The 13163-nt window shown below is 54.7% G+C and overlaps 1 protein-coding gene across 3 annotated transcripts in view; it reads right to left on the bottom strand.

The window, feature by feature from the left end:
* The window catches only part of EFCAB8 (EF-hand calcium binding domain 8), a 63102-nt gene that overhangs the window by 34121 nt on the left and 15818 nt on the right, over positions 1-13163 (bottom strand). For 2 of the 3 annotated variants that reach the window (XM_027621445.2, XM_027621446.2), the window contains exons 5-11: positions 11793-11896; positions 9312-9447; positions 6045-6150; positions 5742-5826; positions 5086-5210; positions 2573-2646; positions 103-233 (exon numbers count right to left, since the gene is read on the bottom strand). In XM_027621445.2, coding sequence (XP_027477246.2) covers positions 103-233; positions 2573-2646; positions 5086-5210; positions 5742-5826; positions 6045-6150; positions 9312-9447; positions 11793-11896 — 761 coding nt within the window. The remainder of the gene's footprint in view (positions 1-102; positions 234-2572; positions 2647-5085; positions 5211-5741; positions 5827-6044; positions 6151-9311; positions 9448-11792; positions 11897-13163) is intronic. The other variant, XM_027621447.2, reaches the window with a different exon arrangement.

The raw sequence follows: 13163 nt of genomic DNA, 5'->3' as shown, positions 1-13163 counted from the left end.
ATGGCCACAGATGGCTGAGGTGAAGCCAGACCCTCCGGGGCACCATCACATCACCCCCCGGCCAGCCCCCCCAACTCCAGCCTGGGGAGAGGCGCTCCTTACTTGGGGCTCTCTGGGGCTTTGGACGGCAACATGGTCAGCACCAGAGAGGACTTCTCAATGGCCGAACAGGAGGCCACCGTGTTCAGCTGGGGGATGAACTTGACCTGTTGGCACCAGTTGGGATGGAGAGCCTGGGAAGAGAGTGGCAATGGTAGGGGCTGGAGCTCAGCACGCCTAATGCCGTCTAGTGATCGCAGTTCTGACACGGCCACACGGTCCCCCGGTCCTAGCCCAGTCCTGGGCCATCACTTGTCAGTGAGACAGGTGAAAAGCACCCAAGTCTGCTATCACGGGAACTCTTGCTTATAAGCTAGAGAACAGGCGAAGTCAGCCCATGTGACACCACCATCTGCCACCCCATCCCGCACAGGAGAAAGGATAGATGGGAGTCAGCCAGGCCCGCAGTCGCTCTTATCCACAGGGATCCCCGTCAGAGAGGAGAGAGGGGCTTCCCCGCCCCACCGCTGCCCTCTGTGTTTCAGGACATGATTTGGAGTGTGTGCGAATGTTATCTGGTGCAACTTGAACAACAAAAGGCTGAGACCCAGCAGTCAAGGGGGTGGCCTGACGGCACGGGCCCTGAATTCTCTAGCTCTGGCTCTGCAGTTTGGCCCTGTGCTTGGTCTCACAATCCGGGGATTCTCCTCTTCAGGACAAGAATGGAGGGGGTTGTCAGGCACTGAGCTACGTTTTCAATGCACTGCCTCACTGAGTCTCTCTCACGATGAAGGCACCGAATTCAGGGCACCGAACAGAACATGGGACACTTAGCAACTGGGGTGGAAAATGAGGCCCAAGATGAGATTCCGACAGAAGATGGAGAAAAAGGTATTTGTGAGTGACTCCCCTTGAATGAGTCCCAGGGAGACCCTAAGTGCCTGTCCTTAGGAGCTGCCAATCCCATGAGGGTGACAGGACGAGAAAGCAGTGGGTGGACAATACAAATTTGGGAGGAGGTAAGCTGTGTTAGTGTGATTTACAGTAAGAAATGTATATTTGGTCTTCATGCCCATTTCTGGCACAGAGCTCCTAAAACCCCTGGAATATCCTAAGTGATAAGACAAAGGTGTCTTAATATTCGTAATGAACCCCTTTCAACCACACCTGAGTTTACATTAATGAGGTGACTTTTGGAAAGCCCCTAAGGATGGGGACTGGTTACCAGGGGAACCAACTATGAGCTCGGAGGGTTGGAACTTTCAGTCCCACTGCCCTAATCCCTGGGGAGAGGAGAGGAGCTGCAGGTTGAATTGACTGCCAATGGCCAATGATTTAATCAATCATACCTATGTAATGAAACTCCATAAAAACCCACAAGGACAGTGTTCAGAGAGCCTCTGGGCTGGTGAACATGTGGAGATGTGGGGCGAGCCTTGCACCCAGAGAGGGCAGGGACACTCTATCCACCCCCCCTTTCCCCATACCTTGCCCTGCATCTCTTCCCTCTGGCTGTTCCTGAGTTGTAGCCTTTTTTAATAAACTGGTGATCTAGTAAGTAAAATGATTCTCTGAGGTCTGTGAGCCACTCTAGCAAATTAATCGAACCCAAAGAGAGGGTCATGGGAACCTCTGGTGGGTCAGAAGCACAGGGGACAACCTGAACTTGTGACTGACCTCCAAGGGGGCGGGGGGCGAGGGGAAGCAGTCTTGTGGGACTGAGCCTCAACCTGTAGGATCTGATGCTATCTCCAGGTAGATAGTGTCAGAACTGAGTTGAACTGTAGGTCACCCAGCTGAGGTCCAAGAATTGCACAGCAGTGTGGGAAAAACACATTGTCACTGGTGTCAGAATCCTATAAGCACTGCAGCAGGAAGAGACACAGGCAGGGGCAGGCGGCGGGGCTGGTCCAGGCTGGCTGGTGAGGGCCCCAAAGGAAGCAGAGAAAGGGGCACACAGGAACCTAGGGAAGGGAACAGAGTGTGACAAGTCCCTGTGGTGGGAAAAGGCTTGGGGTGTTCAGAGAACAGCAAGGTGGCCTGCGTCTCTGCATGGGGTAAATGAGAAGAAGCAAAGTAGCAGGCAAAATGGAGAACAGGCTAGGAGCCAGGTCACCTCATGTACTGATGGTCATGGTAAGATTCTGTCCTAACACAATGAGACGCTCCCAGGGGCGGGGGGGGTAGGGCTCTGAGCAAAGAAGTGACATGGCTGTTTCTAGCTCCTAATTCCCCTGGCTGCTGACTGGGGCAAAGCACTGCATGGAGAAAAGAAGTGCAGAAACAGCTAGAAGCTGCTGCAGCCGTCCAAGTGTCTGCCAGGACCAGGCTTGAGCAATGGAGGTGGTGAGAGAGACGAGCCATGCAGAGGAGCCACAGGATCCAACAGCGGCCCCCAGACTGCTCCCAGTGACCAAGCCCTGAGGCCTGAGACTGAACCCAGCGGGAAAACCCACTTTCTGTACTGATTTTTGAGTGGTGAGTGTGTACAGATAATTACCATGGTAACAGGCCAAGGAAAGATACAACCTACCTTCAGCTGGTAACTCCTATACAAAGGGGACTTTTCATTTAGGAGCTTCCGTGCAGAAACTTTGGTCCAGTGATCTGATAGGAGAGAAAAACCGAGGTCCACATCACCAGCTCCCAGCCTTTGCCAGATCAGCAAAACCCCAGAGGACACCTTGAGTTGGTTTGCGACTCCTGTATGTCTCAAAAGGCTTTTCCATCCAAATGCTCGTTCAAGCTTTACCACGTTCTGGTGGATTCGGAGGGGTGAACTCAACACCCAAAACACAGACCCAGGCAGATAAACACTGCTGCCTGGAGCCCCTGTGCCTGTGCATGCTGAGCTGGCCCTACATCCCGGACTCCTCCCTCTCCCCTGCATACTGCAATCTACACAAGGTGATTCTCATTCAGGGAGCTCCAGCTCTGCTGGACTGGAGAACCAACTGAGACTATAGGCTCTACTCTTTCTGGAAAGGATCATTTGGAAGTTTACCATCATGCCTCAAACGACATGCCCCACCTTGTCCAGCAAACATGCCTGGAGCAACTGCCCTTAAGCAAAGCCTGGCCCTTGAGGTGTTTATAGAGTCTCCTGGCCTCCGAAACCTCCCAGGGCCAGCGGCCGGGCCCGGGAGCCTCCAGGGAAAGGCCCCTGTGCACAAGGAAAGGTTTGACACAGGCAGATGGAGCCAGTGGTGATGGGAACAAGCCTGGGTCTGCCTGCAGAGCAGGGTTTAAGGAGGTGGGTCAGAAGGATGGGAACAATCTGGGCTCAAGTCTGAGAGAAACTCCCAGGTAAAATGCAGAAAAGAGAGGGGGACCTAGGGGCTTATGCCAAGCATTTCACTGCTGCAAAGCCACCGGTCTCATCTGGCAAGGGAAGTCCCAAGGGGTGGAGTGTTGCTGAAGTGGGGCGGGCCCTTCAAGGGTGCAGGAGGGAGAAAGCTGAGCCAGGGCTGCAGTGCAGTCTTGTTTGCCTGTCTGCCTCTCCCACGAGGCTGAGAGGGCCCCGGGAGGTCAGGGGAGGTAGTCACCTGGCCCTTACTGTGTGCCTCACATTGCATGCTCTCCTTCCACCTTACAGAAAAGCCATGAATTGAGTCTGCTCATCCCTGTTTAATAAGGGAACTGAGGTACAGAGAGGTTAAGCAACTGGAACCAGGTCACACAGAGCTGGTCCGTCCACCTCCTCCCAAGTCAACACACTGGTGGGCCCACCTTCGTGCGTGACCCAGCCTTCAGGCCACATGTGGCATGGAAGGCCTCCTTCCTACACTCCAGCTTCATCTGCACCTGCTCCGATCTCCTGTCCAACACGCAGCTCAAAGACCACCACAACCTCCCATACCAGTTCCCAGTGTGGCACGGCATGACCTCAGCCAGACAGCCGCCTCGGTTGGGGCAGCGCGAGGGAAGGCACCAGGGGCAGCCGCTGATGAGGCAGGAATGGAGCTGGTGCCAGCCCACTGCTGTATCCGAGGCAGGAGCCATTTTCCGTCTGGCCAGTCGGGGGAGTGTTGCCCTGTCAAGCTCAGCAGGAGAGGTTATCACCAGGACCTGGGAGCCCTTGGAGAGTGTCCTGCTCAGAAACTCTGACTGGAAGCCCAAGGGGCTGCTCTGGTGTCCTGGGTGGAAGGGGAGTCAGTGTCCCTGGGGGCTGGGGCCCCTGGTGGCCCGGGGCCTCCTCTAGATGGTACGAAGCAACCTAGAGGCCTGACACTGTGCACCAAAGGCTCGATCCTGCACAGGGTCCAGCTCAGCCGAGCCCCCAACAGCCCCAGGCCCCAGAGCTGGGATCCAGTGCCCTTGGCAGAGCCGCCCCAAACAGTACCCTGCAGCAGGCAGTCAGTCTGGGGTACAGCCCAGCAAGGGGTTAAGTTTCAGACTCTGGGGCGGACCGCCTGCTTCAGGCCACTTACCCTGTGGGGCCCATGCAAGTGCTGCACCCCCGAAAGCACGCTTCTGCCTCTCTTAATGGACTGTAGCAGCAGCGGCTCCCTCCTGGCAGTGGGTGGGGGACTGGAGGAGGCTATGTGCCCAAAGCACGCAGCACACAAGTGCTCAAGAGATGTCATGGTGCTTATGCATGCTCATACCCTTGCTGAGCCAGGCTCTCCCGCAGGCCTTTCTGCCCCACCCCCAGCCCCACCAACAGAGGCCACTCCCAGCCAAGGAGAGCAGACCCTCCTCCGGACCATGGAGAAAGGTAGTGCTGTCATCCCAAGACCCAGAGCGGGTGAGCGGCTTCCCCAGGGTCACACAGCTGGCCCAGGCTCGTTCTTGCTGGGATGAGCAGGGTCCTGCAGCCCCTCCCCTCAGCCTCCCCTGTGCAACCTCCTGCCTTCACAGAGATTGTCTCCTCAGCCCTCTCTGGCTCCCGCTGTCCTCTCATCACCCCGTCCCACAGGCCACTCTGAGCTGAGCATACGGCCTCACTGCCCCTCAGGGGCTCCTGAGCTGCAAGGCGGGAGAGGGAAGAGCTCCTCAGGGCAGGGCCATCTCCCCCCTCCCCCAATTCCCCAGCATCTTAGCTACCCCATTTGGAGGTCCTGGGAAGGATTCGGGGGTTGAACAACCCGTGGGTCACATTGTCAGAGGTGAAGACGATGACGTTGCCTTTGGTGTCCCCGTAGCAGAACACACCTCTGTGATAGTCAGACCTGAGGGGGGGTGGGGACAGAAAAGGCTGGGTTGCACACACCAGCTGCAACCCTCCACCCTCCCAGTGTCCAACGACGTTCCTCCACCTGGGAGCGAGAGCAGTTCCAGCCTTGCCCTCAACAGCTGACAAACATGGGCCCAGCCGCCCAGATCCAGATCATCGGTGAACCAGGTCCAAAAGAAATCACTGTTTTCTTTTAAAACCCAAACAAATGAGTCCTGGTCCTCCAGATGCTCATTACCAGCTCACCCCTACTGATGGACCATGACACTCCCAGAGTCCTCGGCCTTGGCGGGACAAGCCTCTGCCAGGATTCGGTGGCTGACTTGCTCAGGGCATGGGAGGAAGAGGGACTGATGACTGAGTGACACCCCCCCACCCCCGCCAGGAGGGGCAGCTTGCTGAAGAGGACACAGACACACAGAGTGGGAATCTTTCCAGGGCTGTTTCCAGAGAGGCTTTCTGGGAGTCCCAACCCTGCTGAGTGATGTGGCCACCAAGGCTGTGTGCCAATCTCCCTGAGACTCACCAGTAGTCCATGGCCAGGACACAGCTGTCCAGATCAATGAAGGTGAAGGCCCGGGCACAGTTACGGTTGCTAATGTCAAAGAACTCTGGGGAAGACAGAGATGGGGAGACATGCATGGAACCCAAGCCCACGTCCCAGGCCTTGGGGGTCTGGTGACAACACGCAGCATCTGCTTACCAGCCTGCAGCACCCCCAGAGGACTCTAACCCATGCCCACAGCTGGCTTGGTGACAGGTCTCTCCAAGTGTAAATGCATGCCCTCCAATGGCCGAGAGCAGGCCTGGGGAGCTGTCAGGGACTCACCTATCTTCTGGTCAGTAGATGCAACTGCAATCAGGTTCATGTTATAGAGACACACCATGTCGATGACCCACATCTGCAGGTTATAGACCTGCTGGATCTGGTTAAGCTGGCCAGAGGAAGAGCAGAGATCTGGGCTGGGGAGGTTTGCCCAGCAGAGCACACCAGGAGCACAGGATCCCATGAGCCCTCTCCTGCCACCCAAGGCCCTGGAGCCAGCCATAGACCTGGTATGGAGCCCAGTGTTCCCACCAACTACTGATAGGGCCTTTGAAGTTCCCTGACCTCTCTGAGTCTCAGTTTCCACATCTGTAAAATGGGCTTAAGGAACACCCCTCCTCACAACCCCTTTTTAGAGCCATTTGACATGCTCATTAAAGTTTTAAGTACTTTTTTTTTTTTAAAGATTTTATTTATTTATTTGACAGAGAGAGACACAGCGAGAGAGGGAACACAAGCAGGGGGAGTGGGAGAGGGAGAAGCAGGCTTCCCGCGGGGAAGGGAGCCCGATGCGGGGCTCGATCCCAGGACCTGGAATCATGACCTGAGCCGAAGGCAGACGCTTAACGACTGAGCCACCCAGGCGCCCCTTAAGTACTTTTTTAAAGATTTTATTTATTTATTTGAGAGAGAGAGAGCACAAGTAGGAGAGGGGCTTGCAGAGGGAGAACAGACTCCCCACTGGGCGTGGAACCCACCTGACACAGGGGCCTGATCCCAGGACCCTGAGATCATGACCTGAGCTGAAGTCAAGACAGTTAACCGACTGAGCCACCCAGGCGCCCCACTCATCAGTTTTAAATGTGCATGGTTTGTAATCCTGGGATCTACTTCCAAGCCACATCTATGGATGTGTTCCCACCTGCTCACAGAGAAGTGCGTGCGAGGGCGGGCCCTGCTATATTGCTGTGATAGCAACAGGCCACAGGCTGCCTGCAGAGGAGCGCAGATATAAACCCAAACCGCAGCACCACTCGGACTTTACAAACGAGGGAGGTGTGCACCTGCCACAGAGAGGAGTCACCAGGATCTATTATGCAATGAGAAGGCAAGGTAGAAAGCAGCACTATCACGTGCTACCATGTGTATATTTAAAAAGAAAGGGGTGGGGGATGTGCGTACAGTCTAACCACGGAAGAGCACCCCAAAACTGGTCATAGAAGTTACCTCCCAGGAGAGAATTAGGGTCTGGGAGAGGGAGACTGACTTCCCACGAACTGCCCTTCTGCCTGTCTCTTTCCTCCCCGCCAGTTTAATTGAGATATAATAGACACAGAACATTGTATTCATTTTTGCTTGTTTTGTCTGAATCTTGTTTACCATCTGTGGGTGTCACCTGGTTCAAGCAGCTTCTGAACAAGAAATCGTCCTGCCAGGGTGTGAGGTGCCTTTCCGCGCTCCCCTGCCAGCCTCACGTAACACCCCTGCAGACGGAATTTGAGTGGGCACTCCAGGCTCCAGGTGGGGGATGCCACACAAAAGGCATGTCAGCAGGAATGGACTTTGGTGTCCAGGGAAAGAGGAGGCTCGGGGAATGGGAGGATGGGAGAGGAGTTCAGGGTGACCAGCTAAGAAACTTGTATTTTACTCCCCGAATAAGGCCACAGACTGGGAACTGAAGGAAGCAGGGAGGAGTGCCACATGAAACAGAAGGGAAGGGGGCTTTCAGGCAGCTCTTCTAGGTGGCGATGCGGAAGGGCCAGCAAAGGCTGGGGCAGGGAGGGGACCATTGCATCAGAACGCAGACACACCGAGAGCACAGAGGCTGGTGCTGGCAGCTAGGCAGTGAGGACAATGGGCCAGGCCCCTTGGCCACCTACACACAGTAGCGGGGACTGTAACGCCCATCACCTCCATGTTCCTCCCAGAGGCCCAGGGCCACCCTAAGGAGTTTCAGTGACTCATCCAAGGCTGCACAGCTGTGAAGTGAAGCCCAGGCCTCTCCCCGCAGACTCCAGTATTTTCCATCTGCATGACCACGGCATGCAGTGGGTGTTCATGGACAGTGCTTGGTGGATCACTCTTGCCAATATCTACTTGCCCAAGCAGCCCCTCAAGGAGGAATGTTGGGCCTTCCGGTGAGCCTCCCTCTGTCCTCCTCAACCCTCCCAGACTTGGCCTCTGAGGGGTGCTGAGGTGATCAAGTAGCAGCCATAACCAACATTATTTAGCTCAGGCTATAAAGTGCCCTCTTCCCACCAAAATAAACACACAGAGAAAAAGAGGGTGGAGGGTGCCAGAAACCCTAGCCTCAGGAACTCGGGTGTGAGTCCCCCTTGGTCCTGGGCTACCAAGTACACCCAAGAGAGTCACTGGACCTCCACAGACCTGAGCTGTCTCCCTAGGCAACCGAGAGGGGATGAGCCAGAACCCTCCGGCCCCAGGGGACTCCCCCTGATGCATCTATGAAACACTGCTGTTTCACAGGCTTCTGAAACCCTTCCTGCTGCTGGTAGCCTTCTCAGGAAGCCTTCCTTCTCTGGGGAGCTGTGCCTTCCTCATGTGCTGGACGATTCTGGCCTGGCCTGGTGACACTAAGTGCACAGCCAGTCTTCCTGAGTGTTTTCCCACTTACTGCACTTGGCCAGGAGCCAACAGCACAAAGACAATGATGATGTCAGCTTATATTTGTCCGGCACTCACTGGAGGCCTTGTCCTACTCTGAGTACCTTATGGGTATTATTATGTCATTAAATCCTCCCAGAAGCCTGAGGGGGTTACAGTGACCCCATGTGACAGATGAGGAAACTGAGACCTATATACTGTCCAAGGTCACAGAGCTGGAAGGTGGTAGTGTCAGGTTCTAAGGTGGGCTCCAGAGCCCACTCTCACAACCACTGTGATTTCCCGCCCGGTCCAGGTGAAGGCTTTGAATCAGCAGCACCTGGTGATGGAGTGGTTGTGACAGGGAAAGGAGAGGGGGCTGATCTCTAACACAGGAACCTTGGCGGGTGATGATACCACTTACTGAAATGGGGCCCAGAAGTAAGCCTGGTGGCCAGGGAGGGCTACAGTGACATTCTGTTTGGAAAAACTGGGTGTAAAAACTGTTGGACATCCAAACCCCCAGGTGTCATCCTGCTTACAGAAGATGAACATGAGGGTCCCAGTCCCACAGTGAAGCCAGAACCTGACCCTGGGAGCAGTGACCACAGTGACCATGAACCCAAGACTGAGCTTACTCTGGGTCCGGGTCACCTTCACTATCGAGGTACAAAGGCAAAGCCTCCCCGACCACCCCATGTGTCTCCACGGGTGGGCCTCCCTCACCCTAAAGGAGTTAAGCAGCGAGAAGGCCTCAGACCAGATCTGCAAGATCCCATCCTTGGTGACAGTCAGGAGATGTCCCGTCTTCTTGAACCGCTGGGTTAAAAACTGCACCTTCACAATCTCACAGCCATGGTTCCTGTGGAAGGTGATGGAGGAGAGAGAAGGACTCAAACAAAAACAGAATGAAGAGCACAGAGGAGGAAGGAGAGAGCAAGCAAGGGGAGCTCCCTTCGCAGGTGCGCACGCTCGCGCGACGTGTGACTCTGCCAGGCGGGTTTCTACCATTATCAGCGGTGGCCGAAAGAAAGAGAGACCCAAAAAGGCCGCTGGTATGAGACAGGGCTCCACAAGCAGTAGCTTCTCCTATCACACAGCCAATCAGCTTCCTCAGGATGGGACAGGGTCAGAGGAGGCAGAGAACAGAGGTCTTTTGCAAAACTTCTTTTATGAGAAAAATGGTCTACAGGAGGCGAGTGGAGGGGGGCTTGCCACTGAAACCTTCATAATAAGAGATTCTGGCAACTCGGGGTAGAGAAAGGGAGTATAACCCAAGCACGCGATAAAAGTAGACAAGGGACAGTGTATCCAACAGAACCCCGTGTACCTGACTCCTCATCTCCAAGGCCAGGTCCTGAGCCCAGCAAAGGGCTCCCACGGCAGGCCTGGCCTTGCAGGACTTCCCAGCAGGCTACAGTGATGCCTTCTTTCCTGCCCCAAGCTGGCTAAGCTGGCGGGCTGGCTGCTAACGGGAGCACCATATTGACTTCTAGACATGGCACAGCACACACTCTCCCACCTGACGTTCCCACACCTCCAGGCCCTGGCGGAGCAGGGGATGTTAACTCACCTCACAGGGACCCAGGGATAAGCATTTGCCTAGAGTTATGTCCTGGCTACAGGCAGAGCTCAAATTAGAACCTCGGCAGCTCCATCCCTACTCCAGCTGGGGTCCTCTGCAAATCTCACTGTGGACACCATGTGACCTGTGGCTGAGGGCTAACCCACAAGCCTGTGAAATTCCACGTCCGAAACAGTCTCAGCAGGAGAGAGGGTGATGGTGTGTCTGGACACGGCTCCTCTCTCTCCCCCGCCCCCCACGGCCTGCAGCGCTGCCCGGTCTGCCCTCAAGCATCATTCCCAGGGCCACCTGTCGCTTCAGGGCCACGGGACCCTGAGGGGTCGACACAACAAGTGAGAAGCCATGAGAAGTGAGTGGAGCCCTCAGGAGGTGTTACGCCACAGGGCCAGCACCTCCGCCTGCCAGACTGCGGAGGCATCCCAGAGGGGGCATTCAGTGATCTTGACCCAGACTCAGGAATGGGGAGCCAAATTTTAAGATGACCCGTTCATGAAGGTAGTTAAATAGTACTTGGCTATTTTCTCTGCCAAGCTGGAAATGCTCTCTGGGTTTGAAGGTTGAGCAAATAAATAGGGGAAAATAGCGACAGGCTTCTTAATGTTTTTGGTTCTGGCCCTTTAAGCACCCTTGGGAATCTAAACGTCCCAAGGAAATAGAAAGACGCATGAAGGCTTGGCCACATCAGGTCATCATGTATGGTTATAAAATCCTTCATCGTTCATATTTATTGACTATTCCTCAACTGAATCTTGACCAAAATTGTTTTAGTTCCCTTTCCTGGTTTTCATTACACCATCTCTCTGAATCTCCAGGTGTTCTGGGGCAGAGACTACTTCTGGTTCACCGTCTTTCCCATAGCCTGCTCTGGAGGTGGTCCCGAGAACAGATCCAGCCACAGCACCTCCTAACCAGGCCACAAATGCTGGTCACCAAGTGTTGGACCAGAGGACCTGGCTCCCTGGCCCCAGCTGCCTGCACTGGGCAGGAGGTGCGCAAACCCCCAGGTGGTCTCCGGGAAAGGAACTCTGGGAAGAGGCCTGGGCCATTGGCCAGATCCACTGGAGGGTTCCTTGTTCTTAGGGAGTTCAGAGGTGCGGGAGCAGACAGGGTCATGGCACAGAAAGATGAGGTGAAGGTCCAGATGGCACGGTGCGGAGGAGCCACGAGGGGGAGCAAACAGGCAGGGTCAGGAGGGGGTCAAGGCAGGGACAGAGCCACATGCTCCAGGAGTGATCCGTGGCCCGTTCCCGAGGCCTGGTGTGGCCTCCAGGAGCAGCTTCCCGTGATGGCTTTTACTCCCCGCCATGTGAGCCATCTGTGCCCTGTGGATAAAAGCCCCAGGCCCACTCAGCACTAGCGGCGGGAGGAAGCAGGAGAAACGGTGATGCTGCAGGGAGGGTCCAAAACAGCAACCCCACCATTCTCATTTGACCTCCCCGAACCTCTGTTTCCTTGTCTGTAAAGTGGGAACACGTCACCCACCTCAATGCTCAGGCTCGCCTACAGGGTCGAGGGGCTGAAAGGAGCCTTGATGGCCCCACAAAGAGTGGCTGGCAGACTCAGGGAGCAGCGCTCGCTCCTTGTTCCCACACACCCCTTCAGTCCAGGGAGAGGCTGCTTACAGGGGGACGATCCTCATGGGAAGGTGGAAGCGCAGGCGGTACTGGCTTGTTTTCATCCTCTCCCTTCTCTGCAACTCCCGCATCATGTAATCCACATACTTCTGCTGCCTCGGGAAGAAACACGAGGCAGGACAGCGTTGGCCGAGCTATCAGAGCACTGGGCTTTGGGGGCCAATGCCTGGCTTCCGGTGCCTCCCCCATGCTTCCCAGCCCCTTCCAAGGGGCTCTCTGGCTCTCTGGCTGCTGCTTCCTGGAGCTGGCCAAGGGGAGGAGCCCAGCCCCTGAGCTGTTCTGGGATCTGGGATCCCAAGGACATATAGCAGCACCCCCCTCCTTCATGCGTTTCCGTGATGCTAAACACATCTGCACATCATCGCCACATCCGGCATCTTGTTTGAATCTCTTTGTTCACCCTCACTTTATGGGTAATAAGACTGAGGCCCATAAAAGTAGAGATGAGTTGTCCCAGCTCACATAACAAGTTAACAGCAGGGGAAGACCCAGAAGCCAGGCCAGAGGGCAACTCTAGAATCTACTGATGCCTCATAAAGGCCAAAACAGGCCACCATACAAACCATTTCTTTATAAAGAAAGAGGGAGTTATTAAATCATTGTGTAGATAGCAGAGAATTCTGGAAACATGTTTATTGTAGAATATTAAGAGAAATGAAAGAAAAAACAAAATAGTATGTATGCCTAAGCCGAGGAGAGGAATGTCAGAGTAGTTAACACCCGGGCTCCTACGGCAAACTCCCCAGGTCTGAAGACTAGTTCAGCTGCTAACTAGCTCTGTCACTCTGGGCAAGTTTCTTAACTTCTTCATGCCTCAGTTTCCCAATCTGTCAAATTAAGGTAAATAACAAGACCTACCCTGTAGGATTCCTGTGAAATTTAAGTAAAATAATACATAAAGTGCTTAGCACAACGCCGGTATAAAGGCTAGTAATCATGTGGGCATTGCTATGTCAATACATCAGACTATTTTGTTGTACTTTTCTGTATCTTTCTGTATTCCATATTCTTGAATGGTATGCCTGCTCATCACAGAACATACAGAATCAGGGAAAAAATCTGCTCTAAAACCCTGGCATTTTTGGATGGAAAAGCCACAGGCCTGCCTGTTGGCTAAGTGGCCAGAAAGGGCCATGAGATGGTTGTGGCACCTGCTGGGACTGAATGGGGGGCTGGTGGGCGGTGTCCTTACTGCCAGGTCACTGACATTTGTCATACACTCTCCTAACTCCCAGGAGAAGAATGAGCTGCAGTAAGCCCTGCTCACAGAAGTCTCAGGAGGGTTCCCTCTACCCAACAAGCACCCCAGAATCCACAGGTGGCTTTCTGATGCCTTAACCACTTCCCCATCTTCAGCCC

The sequence above is a fragment of the Zalophus californianus genome, chromosome 8 (genome assembly GCF_009762305.2).
Source record: "Zalophus californianus isolate mZalCal1 chromosome 8, mZalCal1.pri.v2, whole genome shotgun sequence".
NCBI classification, from domain to species: domain Eukaryota; kingdom Metazoa; phylum Chordata; class Mammalia; order Carnivora; family Otariidae; genus Zalophus; species Zalophus californianus.
Note: the sequence above shows the minus strand (reverse complement) of the source record. Positions and strands in the feature narration are given on the sequence as shown.